The sequence below is a fragment of the Carassius auratus genome, chromosome 9 (genome assembly GCF_003368295.1).
Source record: "Carassius auratus strain Wakin chromosome 9, ASM336829v1, whole genome shotgun sequence".
NCBI classification, from domain to species: domain Eukaryota; kingdom Metazoa; phylum Chordata; class Actinopteri; order Cypriniformes; family Cyprinidae; genus Carassius; species Carassius auratus.
Window position 1 is genome coordinate 26,351,973 of NC_039251.1, and position 19,221 is coordinate 26,371,193.

At 35.2% G+C, this 19,221-nt stretch overlaps 2 protein-coding genes across 3 annotated transcripts; one reads left to right on the plus strand and one right to left on the minus strand.

Annotated features, from left to right (window-relative positions):
- Nucleotides 1-92: 92 nt before the first annotated feature.
- Nucleotides 93-6,903, plus strand: si:ch73-390b10.2 (Golgi pH regulator). Of its 2 annotated transcripts, none has more exons than XM_026272331.1 (14): nucleotides 93-321; nucleotides 736-795; nucleotides 881-984; nucleotides 1,077-1,183; nucleotides 1,413-1,514; nucleotides 1,733-1,853; nucleotides 1,940-2,020; nucleotides 2,285-2,394; nucleotides 2,949-3,040; nucleotides 3,351-3,443; nucleotides 3,530-3,625; nucleotides 4,714-4,803; nucleotides 5,031-5,096; nucleotides 6,129-6,903. In XM_026272331.1, exons 1-14 carry the CDS (start codon nucleotides 280-282, stop codon nucleotides 6,333-6,335), a joined length of 1,371 nt encoding a protein of 456 aa, XP_026128116.1. In that variant the 5' UTR covers nucleotides 93-279; the 3' UTR covers nucleotides 6,336-6,903. The 2 variants fall into 2 exon arrangements, with proteins under 2 accessions (XP_026128116.1, XP_026128117.1); XM_026272332.1 differs by having other exon boundaries at nucleotides 95-321; nucleotides 2,952-3,040.
- A 2,141-nt stretch (nucleotides 6,904-9,044) lies between these two features.
- On the minus strand, nucleotides 9,045-17,142 carry pdzk1 (PDZ domain containing 1). Its single transcript, XM_026272333.1, has 9 exons — nucleotides 16,987-17,142; nucleotides 15,288-15,499; nucleotides 14,968-15,196; nucleotides 13,865-14,001; nucleotides 13,479-13,674; nucleotides 12,406-12,602; nucleotides 12,056-12,283; nucleotides 10,819-11,145; nucleotides 9,045-9,931 (listed from the first exon to the last, which is right to left on the minus strand). The coding sequence occupies exons 2-9, from the start codon at nucleotides 15,492-15,494 to the stop codon at nucleotides 9,860-9,862; spliced, it is 1,593 nt and encodes a 530-aa protein (XP_026128118.1). The 5' UTR covers nucleotides 15,495-15,499; nucleotides 16,987-17,142; the 3' UTR covers nucleotides 9,045-9,859.
- Nucleotides 17,143-19,221: the final 2,079 nt, after the last annotated feature.

The window sequence follows — 19,221 nt, forward strand, 5'->3', positions numbered from 1 at the left end:
TGCAAGAGATGTGATTTGTTGAAAAAACTAATAATTTTTGAGCAGGTAACGCCTTCTAGCGGTCGAGTTCGGTCGCGTTATCAACCAGTTGATGATGACATCACTGTGCGCCGGAAAACCTTTTTGTCCCGTGTCATGACGTCAGCAGCTTGACAGCTCATTCGGACACTTGTTTTGTTCGTTAGTTGCTTCTCTGTACTAACAGAGCATTTTTAACATAATGAGCTGAGGGCACGTTTGTCATTTTCTGTCTATAAACGCCAAACCACATGCCACACCATGTCTTTCTTCGTAGATTCAGTGATTATGTTCACTTCTCAGGTATGTCTTATCTCTCGTTCATTAATACATGTTTATTAGCATCCACAACACGAACACAAACACTTCCTTCATTGTGCAGTGAACCACATGTTACCAAGGTTAAATGCTTTAAATGATGCAAAACAATTAAAATACTTAAAAGGTGTCTGTCCGACTGTGTCCTTGTCTGTAACAGATGTCTAATAATAATAACAGATTATTATTTTTTATTATTATTTACTTTTGACAAAACACTACAGTATTATTTCGAATAGTTAAATGTTGATAGTTAATATAACGATAGTATAATATAGTTGTATTAGTAGTTTTGAAGGTTTTTGGTTTATGTGTTGGTTGTGTGCATAATGCAACATAATTAAGTATTTCACATAGAAATGCTTGGAGGATGTGTTAAACATGATTTTGTGTCCACAGGTGCTGTTTTTTGGGTTCGGGTGGCTGTTTTTCATGAGGCAGTTGTTTAAAGATTATGAGGTATCGTGCGTAAGAGTGTAGATTTAGAACAGTGGTGTTGACTCTGGGCTTTCAGTATTTATAATCTGTCTCAATTCCTCCTCAGGTTCGACAGTATGTTGTGCAGGTGGTCTTTTCCATCACGTTTGCCTTCTCTTGCACTATGTTTGAGCTCATTATCTTTGAGATCCTCGGCGTATTAAGCAGCACGTAAGTATTCATGACTAAAAACCAGTGGTGAGAAAAGTAGACCAGATGCTCACATGCTGTTTGTTGTTGTTGTTGTTGTTTTTTTTAAACAGGTCCCGATATTTCCACTGGAAGCTGAATTTGTATGTAATATTACTGGTTCTGATATTTGTGGTGCCTTTCTACATTGGCTACTTTGTGGTCAGTAATATACGATTACGTAAGTGGATTTGGTTCTCTCTTTATATTTTGTAGATTTTCCATTTGCTTGTTTAAAGGAATAGTCCCCCCCCCCCAAAATGAAAATTTGCTAAAAATGTACCTACACCCAGACGATTCAATATGTAGATTAGTTTTTTTTTAAAATAACTTGCTCACCAATGGATCGATGCTGTCAGAATGTCAAAATTAACTTATGCACCCTACCCTTTTTTCCTGCTATTTTACAGTGCAGAGACAAAGGTTGCTTTTTTCATGCGTGGTCTGGTTCACATTCATGTATTTCTTCTGGAAACTGGGCGATCCCTTCCCTATACTTAGTCCAAAACATGGTAGGCACTGTCAACATAAAGCTTTCTATGCATTTATGAATGTAGCATAATATTTCACAAAATCTGTAGACTTGGAGAACACAATCATTTGTTATTTTGGAATATTTTTGGAATAATGTGCACCAATAATTCAAGCACATTAACAATAAATGTGCTTTAGGAAAGTAAATATATTACAAGTAATAATGTATATGTTTTTTTTTTTGTTTTATTCTCAGGCATTCTGTCCATAGAGCAGCTGATCAGTCGTGTGGGGGTCATTGGGGTCACACTGATGGCTCTTCTCTCTGGCTTTGGTGCTGTTAACTGTCCTTATACATACATGTCATATTTTCTGAGGTATCTTTGCTCTTAGACACATAAAATAACAGAGAATAGCCTGTTGTATATTTTATATGTAAGATACTAGATGTTTGTTTGCTCAGAAATGTGACAGACAGTGATATCCTGGCCCTGGAGAGAAGACTTCTTCAGACTATGGACATGATTGTCAGTAAAAAGAAAAGGTAAGCTGTATAAAGAGAGGGATCCAAGCAGACAGGGGAAACATATTCACAAATCTTGATTAGCTGTTTCTCCAGTCTTCAGTGTCACATGATCCTTATTATGCTGAAGATTGTATGTTAAAACATTATGTTGAAAAAAATAAAATATTTCTAACCCTACATTTATGGATTTTATATGATCCAAAAGTAGTAAATAAGTAGGATTTGTGACCGAACCATTTTTTTTTTTTGTCTTTTTAAGAACTTTTTAATGTCTCTTTGTAGGATTGCCATGACAAGAAGGCAGATGTACCAGCGTGGAGAGGAGCAGAATAAACAGACGGGATTCTGGGGGATGATCAAGAGCGTGACCTCCTCACCATCAGGCAGTGAGAGTATCCTTAATGAGCCGGTTCGTCTGAGGCAGCAGGCTGACCGTACAGGTCCTGAGTTACTAATTCAGTCTCATTTAGAAGAGACCCAGCAACCGGAGAGTTACTGAGATCACATTTCATCACCATTGTGCCTTAAGTGTCTGAACCAAGCTCTTAACTCCTGTTCGCTCCCTGAGGACTGCCACAGCAATTTAATTTGAAGCAGTAGCTAATGGGCAGTAAATACTGTGTGAGGATCTGCATCTTAAGTAGATTGGTTAACCTGCTGGCTTAACACAATGCTTCTCAATTGCTTATGGTTCAGGACCCAGATTTTACAATGCGTCTACAAAAGCAAATAATAATTTGAATGAAGTCAGACATTGAAATGTGTTATAAATGTATTTTTCTAAATTGGCTATAAATCCATATGCATATGCTGGATTGTATTATTTTTTAGTAATATTGTTCATTAAGGCTGAGAGCACTAATTTTTGGGGGGTTGTGAATTTGATGCACTAGTTTAAGACCGCAGGCTCCTCAAAAGGGATGTTTGTTTCTTAACCTTGGCACGGCAGATCTTTCTCTGATCCAGCAGGAAGTGGATGCTCTGGAGGAGCTCAGTAGACAGCTTTTCCTGGAGACCGTGGACCTGCAAGCTACCAAGGTATTTAAAATGAAACAAAGTTGTATTTCTATGCACAGGGATCCCGTGCTCATGTAAAAGAAGGAAGTATGCATCAGGCAATTTAAAACATTGTAATCTCCAGGACAGACGTGGAAATTAACAAAACCCTAAAAACAAACAATTACAGTTAGTTCTTTTTTCTTTTGACTTCGAAATATCAAGTAAATATCCAGTAGACACAGTATAGTCTTGGCAATTCTTTGGTCAAAATGTGTCCATATAAATCTTTTATTTAAATAAAAGTAAGTTCTTAAAACACTATAATGATCTTATGTCTCTGTATTCAAAGGAACGGATCGAATACTCAAAAACATTTCAGGGGAAATACTTCAACTTCTTAGGTTATTTCTTCTCCATTTACTGCGTGTGGAAAATATTCATGGTAAGAATAGTTTTTGCTCATTTTGGCTGGCATGTATTATAGACCATTGTAAGAATCATTGACATTATGTAATGTGTTCTTCTTAGGCTACTATCAACATAGTGTTTGACCGTGTGGGGAAGACTGACCCAGTGACGAGAGGAATCGAGATCACAGTCAACTACCTCGGCATTCAGTTTGACGTAAGTTATCATCAGTTTACGCTGCTTCATACATATTTTGGCTAGCTAAATTTCTTTAAGCTTCGCTATCAGACTTCTTATTTCATATTTAAATGTTTTACTCCACTTCTGATACTCAGTTGTGAGTGTGAGTGGTGTAATTCACTATTATTAGAAACATATTAAATGTTTTTGAAATTATAAAGAAGTCACTTATACTGACCCAGTCTCAATTCACAAAAATATAGCAAAAACAGTAATATTATGAAATATTATAACTATAAAAAAAAAGAACTCTTTAAATATATATACATATCTCTAATTATAATCGATGTTGAAAACAGTTGTGGGAAACCTGATACGTTTTTTTTTTTTTTTTTTTATTCATATCAGGATTATATCAGTTTTCTTGAACAGAAAGTTTGAACTGAATTTATTAGAAATAGAAATGTTTTGAAATGTGTACTTTCTGCTTTTGAACAATTTAATGCATCCTTGCTGGTTAAAAAGAAAAGAAAAGAAAAAGCTGCTGACCCCAAACCTTCGAACAATAGTAAATGTTATGTTTTTTGCTGATAAAACTCTCTTTACATTTTTAATGTCTCTTTATCTAATGGGAAAGTCTTCCTTCTTGTGTTTCTGTGCCCCCTATTGGACAATATATAAAACTGTAGACAGATCAGATGTTAGGACGGTCTTGTCAGAAGGAAAAATTACCATACCAGTTGTTTCTTAACTTATTTAATGATAGTATTTATTTAATTTTTTTTAACAATTACATTTGTTAGTACACACTCATGTACATAATTGTTGCGTATCCACTCTTAATAGACTTTATTCTGTGATTGTATATGCATGCTGTGATTTGTGTGTCCTGTGTCAGCTGACATTTACTGCTTTGGCTGGCAGTTAATTGTTCCCCAGCCTGTTAAATGACGGTTTAATCTTTCCCCATGAGGAGGTAATGATTCAGCCTCTTAAACATGTAATCTGTGTCCGGCTTCACTCTTGCTCTCCACCGATAAGGGCAAAATGCTGCTCATCCCTTTCTAATGGATAAAGCCTCCCAATTTATGTGCAGAAGAACTTAAATCTTTGTTTTCCCACAGGTCAAGTTCTGGTCTCAGCACATTTCCTTTATCCTGGTGGGAATCATCATAGTCACGTCCATACGAGGCCTTTTAATCACACTCACCAAGGTAATAAAGGATGAACCTGTTTTTTTCTCATTCAGTCTTATCACTTAAGGGGAAACGGTCATATATTACTGTACGTGTGCGTAGGCGTGTCGGTTTGGTCGGTGTGGAGAGAGCAGATTATTTCCTTGAGCAACTGCAACATGGTCTAATTCGGTTTCTAAGACGCATTAATGTTGTTTAAAGCTAATGAAAAGCAGTTTTGTTTAATCTCTCTCTTTTGTTCACAGTTTTTCTATGCCATATCCAGCAGCAAGTCCTCCAATGTCATTGTGCTCGTCCTGGCTCAGATCATGGTGAGACATAATAATAATAATAATAATAAAATGAATAATAATAATAATAATAACTGTACTAATTGTAAGTTTTGTTAAAATGATAGTCCACCCAAAAAAGAAGATTCTGTAATTTCTCACCCTCATCTTGTTCCAAGGCGGTACGACCTTTGTTCATGTTTGGAACACAAATTAAGATATTTTTGATGAAATCCAGGAGCTTTCTGAATCTGCATAGTACTTTCTGACAGCAAGAGTACTATCACGTTCAAGGCCCAGAAAGGTAGTTAGGACATCTTTAAAATAGTCCATGTGACATCAGTGTTTCAACTTAATTTTGCAAAGCTATGAGAATACACTTTGTGCAAAAAGAAACCAAAAATAGCTAATTTATTCTACAAATGTATCTGTCTATTTTAACGATGTCCTTACCACCTTTCGGGGCCTTGATCATGTTAGTACCCTTGCTGTCTATGGAGGGTCATAGAGGTAAAGTAATCAATGACAGAATTTTCATTTTTGGGTGAGCTATCCCTTTAATTTTAAGGCATATACATACATCAGCAAACATTTGATGTAAGTATGATATATGCATTATTATAGATTATGATATACAAATTATTAATTAGTTTTTTTTTTTAAGAAAATATTTTTTAATGCACTTATAATGTTTCTATTTTAAATAAATGTTATTCTTTATATTCATCATAGAATGCAAAAAAATGTATCACATTTTCCACACACACACAAAAATAATTTTAAAAATAATTAAAAATAATTTTACTGTTTTTCCGAACAGTACAAGAACAGAACATTTAGAAATGAGAGAAAAAAACAACAACTTTTGAACTGTAGTGTAAAAGTGTTTAGTGTTTTTCCAGCAGAAATAATAGATAACTGTAATAATTTTTTTTTAAACCTGGTCTTTTTGGTGATTTTGAATAATAACTGTTTTTGAATCCTTGTCCTACTAATATTTCGAGAACCCTCCTCATATTCAAAATGGTGCATCTTCTCTGTCTCTCTCTCCCACTCTCTGCTGTCTGTGTGTAGGGCATGTATTTTGTGTCGTCTGTGCTCCTGATGCGGATGAGCATGCCTTTAGAGTACCGCACCATAGTGACGGAGGTCCTGGGAGAACTGCAGTTTAACTTCTACCACCGCTGGTTTGACGTGATCTTCCTGGTCAGTGCTCTCTCCAGCATCCTCTTCCTTTACCTGGCCCACAAACAGGCACCAGAGAAGCACATGACCCTGTGACCTCATCAGAGAGAGACGCATTTCTTTTGTCTCTCCCTTTAGAAGGACTTTTTTTGCCTCTGCCCTGTAATGAGCATTTTTGGGTCTGTATTTCCTGAATCAGGAGGTGCCCAGAAACAGTGTTTACTGGACTTTGGTTTAAAAAATGCTGATTAGCTGTATTGTTTAAATAGAATCAAATTAATGGATGGGACAAAATAATATAAAATGTGGGTGTCATTTTTTTTTTTTTTTATAAAATGCATCTAATGTCCCGTACCAGGTGTTATTATGTTTATCACGGTAGGTGAACAAACTAAAGGCTCTCTCTAGTTTGTTTACCATGAAATCAGTCACTCTTGAGCCATCTTTTATCATTAATAGACATCAGATCTATATCTCGGCAACACCCAGTTATGTTACAGTGGACTGTTGGACTCTTGTTGTTCTTTCAGGTCTGTTAATCGTTACTATCATTCCATGTCTCAATGATTCACATGCGGATACTGTATTGAGCGTGAGTCATAATCTTCTGCTGAAATCATCTAGAACTGGTTTAAGAATACATGTACTTTGGCCTTGTGTATTATATTTTGTGTGTGTGTGTGTGTTTGACAGATGCCATTGATTTACTGAAAAGGCAATATCTGCGTGCCAGAGATGTAACTGCAGGAAGCTCAGATTTCCAAAGGCTTTTTCAAGCATTTCCACTGATTCTTATTGGTACATTCAGTAGATTGAAGCTGAAAAAGGTTTACAAGGAATAAGTAGTGTTTTCTGAAAAGCATGACGTCTTAAATGAAAAGTGGTTTTAATTCGGTTTTGTGTGGGTCGCACATTCCTCTGTGTATTTCGTAATTCTGAAATGGTGTGATATGCAACGAGAATCCTCACCTTCATTCATTGGCTGCCACTTCTACACTATAACCATATTGGTGTTTGGTGATACGAAGAGCAAAAACTAAGCTATTAAACACTTTAAAATACTTAAAATACTTTACCAGCAAAAACAGCCGGAGAATTAGTATATGCACATCCGAATAACAAGGAAAGCGCTAAAGACAAAAATGAACAGAAGCTTTGTATACAAAGGTGGGAATATTTGATATGATGCTGCCTTGTTAATCTGCTTTAAATTACCCCCCCCCCCCCATCAATCTACACTCCATAGAGGACAAACATATATAAATATGTATCGATTGTAGATAAACTTTTTCCAATATTTGAATTGACACGCACTGCGTTTGCATGAAGGTGTCTGATCCTCCTATAGCTATAACTACAGCCTGTTCTCTGCATATGCAAATATTAGTGCTGTCAAACAATGAATCGCATCCAAAATAAACGGTTTTGTTTACATAATATATGTTGGTACTGTTTATATGTATTATATATATATATATATATATATATATATATATATATATATAAATACACATACAGTGTATATTTTGAAAATATTTATGTTTATATTTCTATTCACATAATTTAAAGTATATTATACATATATTTAATATATAATTTTTTTTCTGAAATACATACATGCATGTGTGTCTATTTATATATGCATAATAAATAAACACATATATTATTTAAGCAAAATTTTTATTTTGGATGTAATTAATCGTGATTAATCATTTGATAGTACATAAAAATCAGTACATACATGAGCTTTTGTTTCTCATTTGACTGGAAAGTATGAAATTAAAGTATGTATTGAAACCATACAAAGGATCTAGAAAACATGACTGCTTAGTTCAAGTCAGTGTTAATACATCTCAAAGTAAAAGAAGAGCCAGAAGGACTAACTCATGTTCCTGTGCTCCATGGATATGGGAATGGGGAGAGGCTGTATTTCCACAAATCATTTTTTATTTTATTTTTAGTAGAAGTGGCTGAAATAGACCTTCACTGTCCTGTTGAAGGAACACAGACATTTATTATTTAGATTAAATCTAAATACAATGCTTGTTCCATTCTGAAATACACCAAAGATTTTAAACAGAAAGTGGTATATAGTACCACGGTGGGCACAGCCTTTTCTGCACTGTAAACTGATATTGAAAAGATGCTGTACTTCATTGGCAGATGTGGATGCTCTCTGGGGAGAAGAGGCTGTTAAAGTTGTTGTTGAGGCCTGAGGCTTCTGCTGCCTCCATTTTTTCCCGTTAGGAACCGGCAGGCATTGGTGTACAGTATCTTGTGGGAACCGGACTCCCTCTGGGAAAAAACCCAACAATCACAGGTGATCCATGTGGGCTCCTGGCGGTCATGGGAGCTCCCTGTGGGAACCTTGTGGACATTGGTGCTTCATGGGTACCTGGCTCCCTGGGACAAAAGGTTTGACAAGGCTTCTGTTGCATCCACTTTCCTCTCTTTGGGAGTCTGGTGGGTACAGATGCATCTTGTGGGTGTGCGGTTTCTCCTGCCTCATTGTCTTGATGGATAGGGCTCTTAGATGATTGTAAGACAAATGATCCAAAAAGTGAATGACGCAAAGGTTGTGCAAGATTTGTTGTGTATGTAATAAATAATATCTAGATCTGTGAAACCTTGCGAGAGGAAAAGAGAGTGAAGAGATGAGTTGAGTAAACCAAGAAGAGCTTGGAATTTAGTTATCCTAAGCTAGAAATATCATATAACTTTGTAAGTGAAGGGAGTCCTTGGCTGTTTTGTTCAATTAAAGCTGGAGCTACAAATATAGAAAGTGAAAACAGATCTTTAATTGGTGATGTAGATTTGCTTCTGGCGTTTATTTTTCTTTATGCATAAAACATTTCATGATTTTTCCTGAATAATACATGATGCATAAGTTACAATGTAAATCTGTCATTGAATGCTGAAGTGCAAATCACCTGATTTTATCATCATCAATGGATCCATATAGCAGCATAGTATTTTTTCCACTTTAACCATTAGTTATAAGTACTTTAAATATATGAAGAACATTGGTGCTAACACTAAAGAACTAAACGCACCTTTAAAATGATAAGAATTATTTTCACATTTGACATCACACCGAATAAAGAAATTTTATTCAATAGGCATCCATGAGAAAGTGACAAAACATTCTGTAAAATAAATTATAAATCAAGACGTATGCATTGCCCGAAAGACCATAACTACCTGTAATTTTATATTTCATGTATCACAATCATAATAAAGCCAGTTCACAAAGATCATTGTTGTTGTGGATCTCAATGAAAGCAGTACAGAAATAATCTGTTTCATCTGATATTGTAATTATAATAGCTTTGTAAATTCACATAGAAAATATTCTTTAATCAGTGGTCTTAAAGTCTCTTTTTCAAAGGTGCATTGCCCCTCTTAACATATTGTATTAGCTGATCAGGGGTGCGTTTCCCAAAAGCAGAGTTGCTAAATAAGTTATCAACTTTGTTGGTTGCAGTACAATTTCCCATTGCCAACTAAGTTGCTAACAGTTTAGCAACTATGCTTTTGGGAAATGCACCCCAGGTAAGTGCATCAACCTGTCACTAAATCACAGTATCGGAAGTATCTGTTGGTACAGAAGTGTGGTGTGCTTAGAGTTTCTCGTCCTCACTCCCATCTGATGCTGAAGATGATGACGATGAAGAGGATGAAGAAGACGACGACTAGGGTGCAAAAAAGAAGTTAAGAGTTAGTTGCTCTTTCAGGATTTAGTGATGGCTTGTGTCCTTAAAGGGATAGTTAATAGATTTAGCTCAAAATAGAAATCACAATATACACTTCCACTAGATTTTTTATTTTTATGTTTTAGTCTTTTATGCTCACCAAGGCTGCATTTATTTGATCAAAAATACAGTTGTAAAACATTATTACAATTTAAAAAAGCAGTTTACTATTTTAATATGCTGTAAAATGTAATTAACTCATGTGATGTCAAAGCTGAATTACTCCAGTCTTCAGTGTCACATGATCCTTCAGAAAGCATTCTAATATGCTGATTTGCTGCTCAAGAAACATTTCTTATTGTTAGCAATGTTGAAAACAGTTGATAATGCTTAATATTTTTATGGAAACCGTGAGACTTTTTTCAGAATAAAAAAAAAAGCATAAAGAAGAACAACGTTTATTGAAAATAGAAATCTTTTGTAACGTTATAAACAACCTCACTGTACTTTTGATCAATTTAATGCACTGTAGATGAAGAAAGGCATAAATAAATAAATGAATATATAAATAAATGCACTTTTGAGCTCAACCGTAAATGCTATATTTCACCCTAAAACTATAATATTATAATATACTTATGTCTATACCCCAAACACAAAGCTAATGTACATATTCAGACGTACATGTTGGAATTAACTGTACACCTTTTAGTGGAAGGTGTACGGTTCTTTTAAAATGTATTTAATGTTGAACAGAAGAATGAAAGCAATGAAAAGGTTTGGAATGACACGAGTGTGAGTAAAGGATAACAGAATGAGAAACTTAGTATTGTGAGGTAAACTGTGAATGCTGAAAACAATCAGAAATGCTGAAAAGCAGTACTGACCCTTGAGCGGGTTTGAGCAGGTGGAGTGGCCGGCCTTTCGTTGTCACTTCCTGTATCTTTCCTCTCGTCCTCCAGTGAGTATGCTGGTGCTGGGACATCAGCGGCGGGCTCTTTATCCAGCAGCTGAGGGGTGATGGCGATCCCTCGTGCTTTCAGGTGATCATAGGCCGTCCTCTCAGCCACTAGGAGGACCAGCGTGTCCCCGCTCTCGCGGATGAGGTTCACAACCTCCTCATGTGTGCTCATTTCCACATTCACCCCATTCACCTCCACAACAATGTCATCATCCTCCAATCCGGCTCTGTCTGCTGCTCCACCTTTCACCACCTGAGAGAAAACACATTACCAGGTTCATTTATCCCAAAATGAAATCAGTTCACCCTCATGTTCTATATCTGAAGGAAGAATGTCTTATCCACTCTTTTAATAAACGTGAATGTAACTCCAAAATCCAAATTCTTCAATCAATAAAAATGTGGATCGTGGATCTATTCATTCATTCATTCCCAAGTTATATTTTCTTATTTCTCATATATACCAGAGAACAGCTAATTGAATTGCGATCAATATTTCTGATTCTCAGACACAACTTTTCAATTTTATTAAGAAAATATCTTGGCACAAAAAAACATTGTGGCATAGTATATTTCTAAAGATTTGCATCTATATGCCTATTTGAAAATGTATATTTTCATAACATTTATTTGGATAGCTTAAAATCTGCAAAAAAACTTTTCATTGTGACAACAACTGAATTTATTTAGTTAATAAAGTATGGACATGGTTAATATAAATATGGTTAGACGTGGACCAAGCAATATTCAAGTAAAATGTATGAGATTGAATCAAATTATAAGTATTAGTTTATTAATGTTAAATGATGGAATTCAAATGGGTGAACATTTTATACGAAATTCAAATACATAAATAAATGTTTTATTATATTTTCTAAATCTATTTAATAGTATTATTATTATTTGAGTGCAGGCATAGAATATAATGTTTATGGACAACATTTATGATACTTTTAACATTCTTTTATAGTACTTTTCTAATATTTTGGAGCTTGATAGACACTAGTCCCTATTTACTTTCACTAAATAGACAAGAACAGTTGGGATATGCGTAAAAAAAAAAAAAAAATCTCCCTTTGTGTTCCGCTGAATAAAGAAAGTCTCACAGGTTTGGAATGTCATGAGGATACATAAATAAAAGGGTCATTTTTTTCAGAGCGCACCTCTTTGATGTACTGTCCATGAAGTCCCTGGATGCCGTTGAGATGGAAACCAAACCCAGCAGCGGTCTTTTCCAGCCGGCACAGTTTGGGTTTGTGGTCCACATCTGCCGGAGCAGGTGCCGCTGGAGCAGGTGATGCTAGAGCAGGTATGGCTTCAGCTTCATGCTCAGGATAACTGGGTGGAGATCCTCTCATTTCCTCCCAGTACAGAAGTGGAGAAACACCACCCTATACATCAAAGTATCACACAATGAAATATGAAATGTAATTTAAGATTCAAATTTGACATTTAAATAATCACAATCACCAGTGCTGTACTGCAGCAATCTTAGTGAATGAAAAGGACTCACCAATTTGTACATTTTCTCGGTTTCAGCATCCAGCACCAGGAGGGAGCACTTGTTTCCTTGATGTGATATTTTCTCCACCACCTGTTCATGTCTGCAGTTATCTATTTCCTGCCCGTTTACGGCTACTAGCCTGTCCATATTCTTCAGCCCCGCTCGCTCCGCAGGGCTTCCTTTGTCTATTTCTCCAATATAATGGCCTGAGAAAACAAAATATGACATGAATCAAAATGTTTTTCTCTGTTTATCTAGGGTGACCATACATCATAGAATTCGAATTACATAATCGACCAAGCGTGGCATGCAAGAAAGCGGGATCTACAGCGAGCATCCAAAGAATACGAATTTAACCAATTTAGTTATTAATGCATTATTTATTTATTTATTTTTTGTAATGAAAAGTATTCATTAATTATAATGAAAATCCAGTGCTGGTAAAATACGTTTTTGATTATATTATATAGAATGCCCTCTTTTGCACCCTACACCGTTTACTGTACAAAAGAACATCTTGTGATATTAAATCATATTAAAATTCTAATCTTTTTTTTACTGCATCTAAGAGCCATTTCAGTAGATAACCTTTGCATATCACTATACAGTATCATCAAAATTCCTCTGAATCACAGTTACGCAATGTCAGTTGCACATTGCAAACACATTGCCCTGACACTGCAATAAACTTTAGTGAGTTCATGTGGCACCACCATGCTAGAACGAAAAATAAACAGAAGAACTAATGCAAGTAATGCAGTGGTAATGCAAAGAGAATCAGGGCTGATCCAGGAAATAACAGTCCTGCTGTATTTCCCCTGAGTTCTAGTCTGCGAGCAGTGCACTTAACCTTAGGTTGCTCCAGAGAGACATCTATGCAATTAGTGTGCTGTTAATCACTTTGGATGACATAAAATAAAGAAAAAAAATCTAAAAACGTACAAAAGAATGAATAAATAGCTTGTGACCAATTTCAATTTCATTTTACACTACAATTAGGCTACATTTTACATTTTAAACACAATGTGTAATAGGCTGGATTTGTATTGCAAGTTGACTTCCAAACCATGGCAAGCACTTACCTGCATCTTTAGGATCTTCCTTCAGGATAAAGCCATAGCCATCTGCTCTCTTGGTCATGTCTGCAATGCGAGGTTTTTGCTGGAGGTGCTTGACAGTGGCATGAGCTGTGCTTGGGCGAATGCCTTTGCTCTTGAAGAATTTTTCAGCATCCTCATCCACCAACAGAAGCATCACTTTGTCCCCGGCTGCTTTCAACTACAATATAGATCATTATAATATTTTTCTCAAACACTGATAGGGTAAAACAGTAGAGTCAAGGTCCAGTCAGTTTGCACTCAAAAGTTATTAATGTTTATAAGAATGGTTTTAACCAAAAAGATTCTGGGTCCCACTGACTTCCACTGCATGTTATTGCAGTTAGTATTAAAGCACCATTTTAACTTACCTTCTTCACAATCTGATCATGTGAGAGACTCTCAACGTTCTCACTGTTTATCTCCACTATCCGATCACCAAGCTTCACACCGGCCTGGTCAGCTACTCCTCCAGACACCAGTTCTGTCATGAATACGCCTTTAGTACCTGAGAGGAAACAGGGTTAGATCAGAAACTCTGTTAGTACTTCATGTGTCATCTGAAATAATTCCAACAATGATCAACATATTGGTTGAATCATCCAAAACAGGCCTTAGAAATGAGTTAACGTTTGACTTTCTCAGCCACGGGTGACCATTGGCTGATTGTCGACAGCACTGGAAAAGACTTTCTGGAGCTTGCAAGCTCTAATCCCTTTAGCTGAAAATTAACTAATTAGAGGATTTAGGCAAATCTCTAAAATATATTCAAATTGAGGAACAAATCTAACTAGATTCAGTGCTTTGTTTTCTGTATTATTACTGTGAAACAATTGGCAGTTACTACATTCTTAAGTTATTTATTTTTTAATTGGTATTTAAGGTTTCATTAAGAGTTTTTTGTAACAACCATGGACCCTTTTCTATTGCACAGAATGTTCTTTATAATAATAATAATGATTAAAAAAAAATTCTGATTATTAAACTGTTCATCAAACTGTTCTTATTTTTTATTTATTTATTTTATTTTATTTTTTTGAGAAGGTTCTTTGGATAACCTTAAAAAGATTATTCTATGGCATCACTGCAAAAACCCTCTTTTGGAACCTTAATTTAAAAATAAATAAATAAATAAATAAAATCAAATAAAGTCTACACTTGATATTTCTGTCATTTTCACCATTTATCTGAATTTCATATAAATCTGTCTCTAAATGGTACATCAAATTAATCAAACGTGATTAGTCGCTTTTACTAAGTAGGGTTGCAAATAGGTGGAGAATTTCAGGAAACTTTCCAAAAATCTCTGGAATATTTCCAAAAATCCTGAAGTTTGCGAAATTTCCAAAATTTCCTAGAAATTTCCCGCCTTTTTGCAACATGAATTCTAAGTATTTAGTTCTTGGCCCAAACAGGCATTACTTTAAACAAGATCATATGATGTTACTTAAGAATCTGGGAGTTTTTGGCTTACCTTTGGTGGACTTTAAGGAGAAACCAAATCCACTGCTGGATTTTTGCAGATAACAAAGCTTGGCTTTGGCGGTTGGTGCAGACACTCCATTCATGGTGGGCTGGCTCGGACCTGACTGGGACTGAGTGTCAGCAAGATTCACGCCATTGGCTTTAGCCGTCTTATATGCCTCTTCTCCAAGGACATGCAATGTGACGCTCATCCCACTCTTTCTCACCAAATCTGCAACCTGACCCATGAAAAAGACTGAGGTTTACCACCAGACTATTGAAATAAATAATATAGGATTTAAAGAAAGTCGATTTTCAAATTTACCAGACCTGGCTGTGCTCCAAATTGTCCACAAACGTTCCATTGACTCTGACTATGCGGTCTCCGTCCTTCAGACCGGCCAGTTCAGCCATGCCGCCCATCTCCAGGGCTCGGATCAGGTGACCCTCCTCGCCGTGCTCCACTCGGAGGTAGAAGCCATAGCCCTGACCCTCTCGCTTGGTCAGAGTAACGACACGTGGTTTTGGCCCAGCCATTTTCCCTGTTAGGAAACATCTATCGATCAGTGTTGCTTTTACGCTGAGGTCATCGAACGTGATAATATGCTCGTCTTGGTACACCTGATGTTATCTTATCATAGATGCACACAGTTCAGTATATACCAGTCATTTGGTGATAACATTGGTAATTACCAATGAAGTGTGTAGATCCTAAATGTATTTGTAATTGCAGGTGTTAGAAATCAATGAAAGCAGACTCGTGCAGATTAGACACAGAGGTGAACATGATTGTGCAATCTTATGTTCTTGAAATGGAGTGATAACTGGGGTAATATAGAATTATCAAAGACCATATAATCACCGCCCTGTGTTAGGGTGCACCTGCTGAACTACATCACTGAAGGCTTAGAGTCAATGTAAAATGACATTTTAAAATAATTTACTTATATTTCTGGGTATTCAAAAATGCAAAAGATAAAATAATAATAGTAATACTAGTACTACTAATAATAATAAACATATCATAGGGAGAGAAAGCATATAATGTAATTTAGTTATTATGTGCAGTAAACTTTTTTTTTTGCAATAATTCCCTAATTAATCATGCACTAGAATGTGCATTAACAAATATAGTACATTGTGATTTCATGTTAAATTTAAATAGATGCAGAGGAAATAAATAAACAAATGAATACATAAGAGAGTGAGCGATCGGATTCCACAACTATTGTTAACAAAGTGTCTGTCAAAGCACATCTTGCTTTAGAATGCTTGCACCTTGTCTCTGTAATTACAGATGACAATCATTTTCAAGTTTATTTTGTTTTAGAGTGAGTTTTAGAATGCGTGCTCTGACTCCACAATTGTTAACAACTGTATGTGTTATATGTTTTTTTTTTATAACGTGTACCTTGTACCTTTTCTCCAGGATTACACATTAGTAATTACAAAACAATAGACACAATTGGGAGGGATCAACATCATCAAGGCTTTAGAAAGGTTGCCTATAGCCTTGGTTCATTTCGATAAATGTTTTTTTACCAGGGGAAAAAGCACAAGCATCTAGCTGTAGGTTCAAGCTCAACAGATACCATATCAATTACACAATACCTCACACATCAGCTGAGAGCTGAAGTACACTGCTCACACTTGAGTGCTCCATGAACTGCTCTATGAGCTGCTAATGTTTTCACATCATCACGTTATGCCTAAAAACAACTCCTCGCTGCCGTTTAATAATTAATGCAACTTGTGTCAAGGTTCTCATCCGTACAAATAATATAAAAGCAAGAATTTCACTTGAGTCAGCAAACTGCATTAGAAAAGTTTTCAACATGATTCTCAGGGTGTCGTTGTCTAAATTTAGGTAGTCTGGATCAACATGTCTATTCTATTGTATTCTATTCTGAAAAAATGCTTCAAATTACATAGCTCAGAATAAATTTTTCAAATAGTAAGGTACACATCAAAGCAGATTTTTCTCAAGCCCATGCTATTTTTAAAGGTCCATCTATGTGGTGTCACTCACCTGCTGCAGTCTCCTCAGTGTCCCGGTGTGAAGGAGGTGGCTGTCTGCTTCTGCTCAGGTGTTATTTAGCGCTGCGTAAGTGTGTGTGAAGGACTTTGACAGGCCAAAGGTTGATCTAAAAGGTGAGTTATTTAACCATGTCCCGTGGCTGGAGGCTTATTCTCTGTTGCTGTGAATGACTATATTCTACCCTAAAGAAATAAAAAAAATCAAATAAATCTAAAGTCTGCCAGGATATTTTTATTCACTCTATTTACTTGGTTTACTGAGCTGTAAGAGTGTTTTAAAACCACCTCAGATTTATTTCATGGTATAAATGCATAAATATATAGGATTTTAAAATACACTTTTTTTATTACATACATTTTTATGTTTTTTTTTAGCAATGTATTTGCATTTATTGGATCAAAATACAGTAAAACGGTAATATTGTAAAAATTGCAAACATGAATTTCAGATGAATTTCATGAATTTGATAATTTCTTCAGTGTCACATGATCCATCAGAAATCATTCTAATATGCTGATTAGTTTCTCAGAAAAATATATTTTATTATTGTTATTATTAATGTTAACAGTTTTTGATGCGTAATATTTTGTGGAAACCATGATGCACTACTTTTAAAAAGTTTTAGTCAATCAATCAATCAATCAATAATGTATTTCAAATGAATGCTGTTCTTTTCAGCTTCATCACAAAATCCTGAAAAAAAATGTATCATGGTTTCCACAAAAATATTAGACAGTGACAAATATTTTACTATTTTCAACATTTATAAAAATAAAACAACAACTGAGCATCAGTATAATATACTGATAATAACAGATCATCAAATCAGCAGTTTCTGAAAGATCATGTGACACGGAAGACTGGAATAATGATACTGAAAGTTTTAGGATTTAGCTGTGCATCACAGGGATAAATTACATTAAAAGTCTGAAAATTTAAAACAACTATTTAAAATTGTAATAATATTTCACAATGTTAATGTTTGTGCTGTAATTTACATTAAATAAATGCATTATGTTTTAGTGAGCATAAACCACATTGTTCAAAAAATAATACACAGTTGTGCTCATAAGATTGCAGAATATGCAAATATGTTAATTTTAAATAAATAAGAGGGATCATGAAAATTGCATGCTATTTTTATTAAGTACTGTCCTGAATGGGCTATTACAAAATGCGAAGACATTTACTGTTTGAAGAAGGCAACATAATGAACAAATAAAAAATAGCATGTAATTTTCCCTATCCCTCTTATTTTGTTAAAATGATGAACATTTTGCATTTTCTGCAAGGGATATGTAATTTCATGAGCACAACTGTATATTAAAAAAAAGTCACAAGATGATTACAAAAATAAAATAAAATAATAATAAAAAACAGAAGCAGGTGCCACAAAGTTTATTACTCTCTCTACTCCAATAAAGAACAGATGCTTGTGCAAATGACTGGGATCATGGCACTGGTTCTTTGGTCAGTCTTCTGGTAAATCATGACCTCTTAACGTAATTGGTGTTTTCAGTCGGCCAATTAAATGATCTGAGTATTAGTCAACTCATTAAATCTAAATCCTAAATCCTGTGACAGAGTCTGGACCATGAATGTGTGTATAATCACTCATTTGTTTGTATTGTCTTTGCAGATGTGCACACACTCGGACACTCTATTTAGACCCGAAGCCTGTGCTTGAACTGCTCATCAGTTATAGGCCTATATAAATCGGCAAAGAAAACACCTAAACCAACAGATCAAAATCTATGAAGCCATTTTTATAGACAAGCAATGATGATCGTTTTCCTATCATACAAGGTGCTATCATATTACTGAATCAAATGATCACAAACCCTTCAATATAAGAAGTGTAGACTCTGGTAAACACTCATCTAGACATTCATATTCATGTTAAATAACTGTAATTTCTGTAATAATAATATTTTATATTGTTTTAGGCACTACTTTAAGATAAGTGCTGCATAGAAATGTATGATCAAAACTAAATGTACTGTACCATGATGAAAAATGTTCACTGAAGTTTGTGACAACGACACCTGTTCTATGAATATTTATTAATTTATGTCGAAACGGCGTGCAATATATTAATTCTAAAACACATTATGTCTCTAATGTTTAAAATCGTATAAAAATTCCCTTAATGTATTTTCAAAAAAAAAAAAAAAAAAAAAAAAAATCCAGAAGAGCTTGGAAGCTACTTCCACAAGAGGGCGCCGG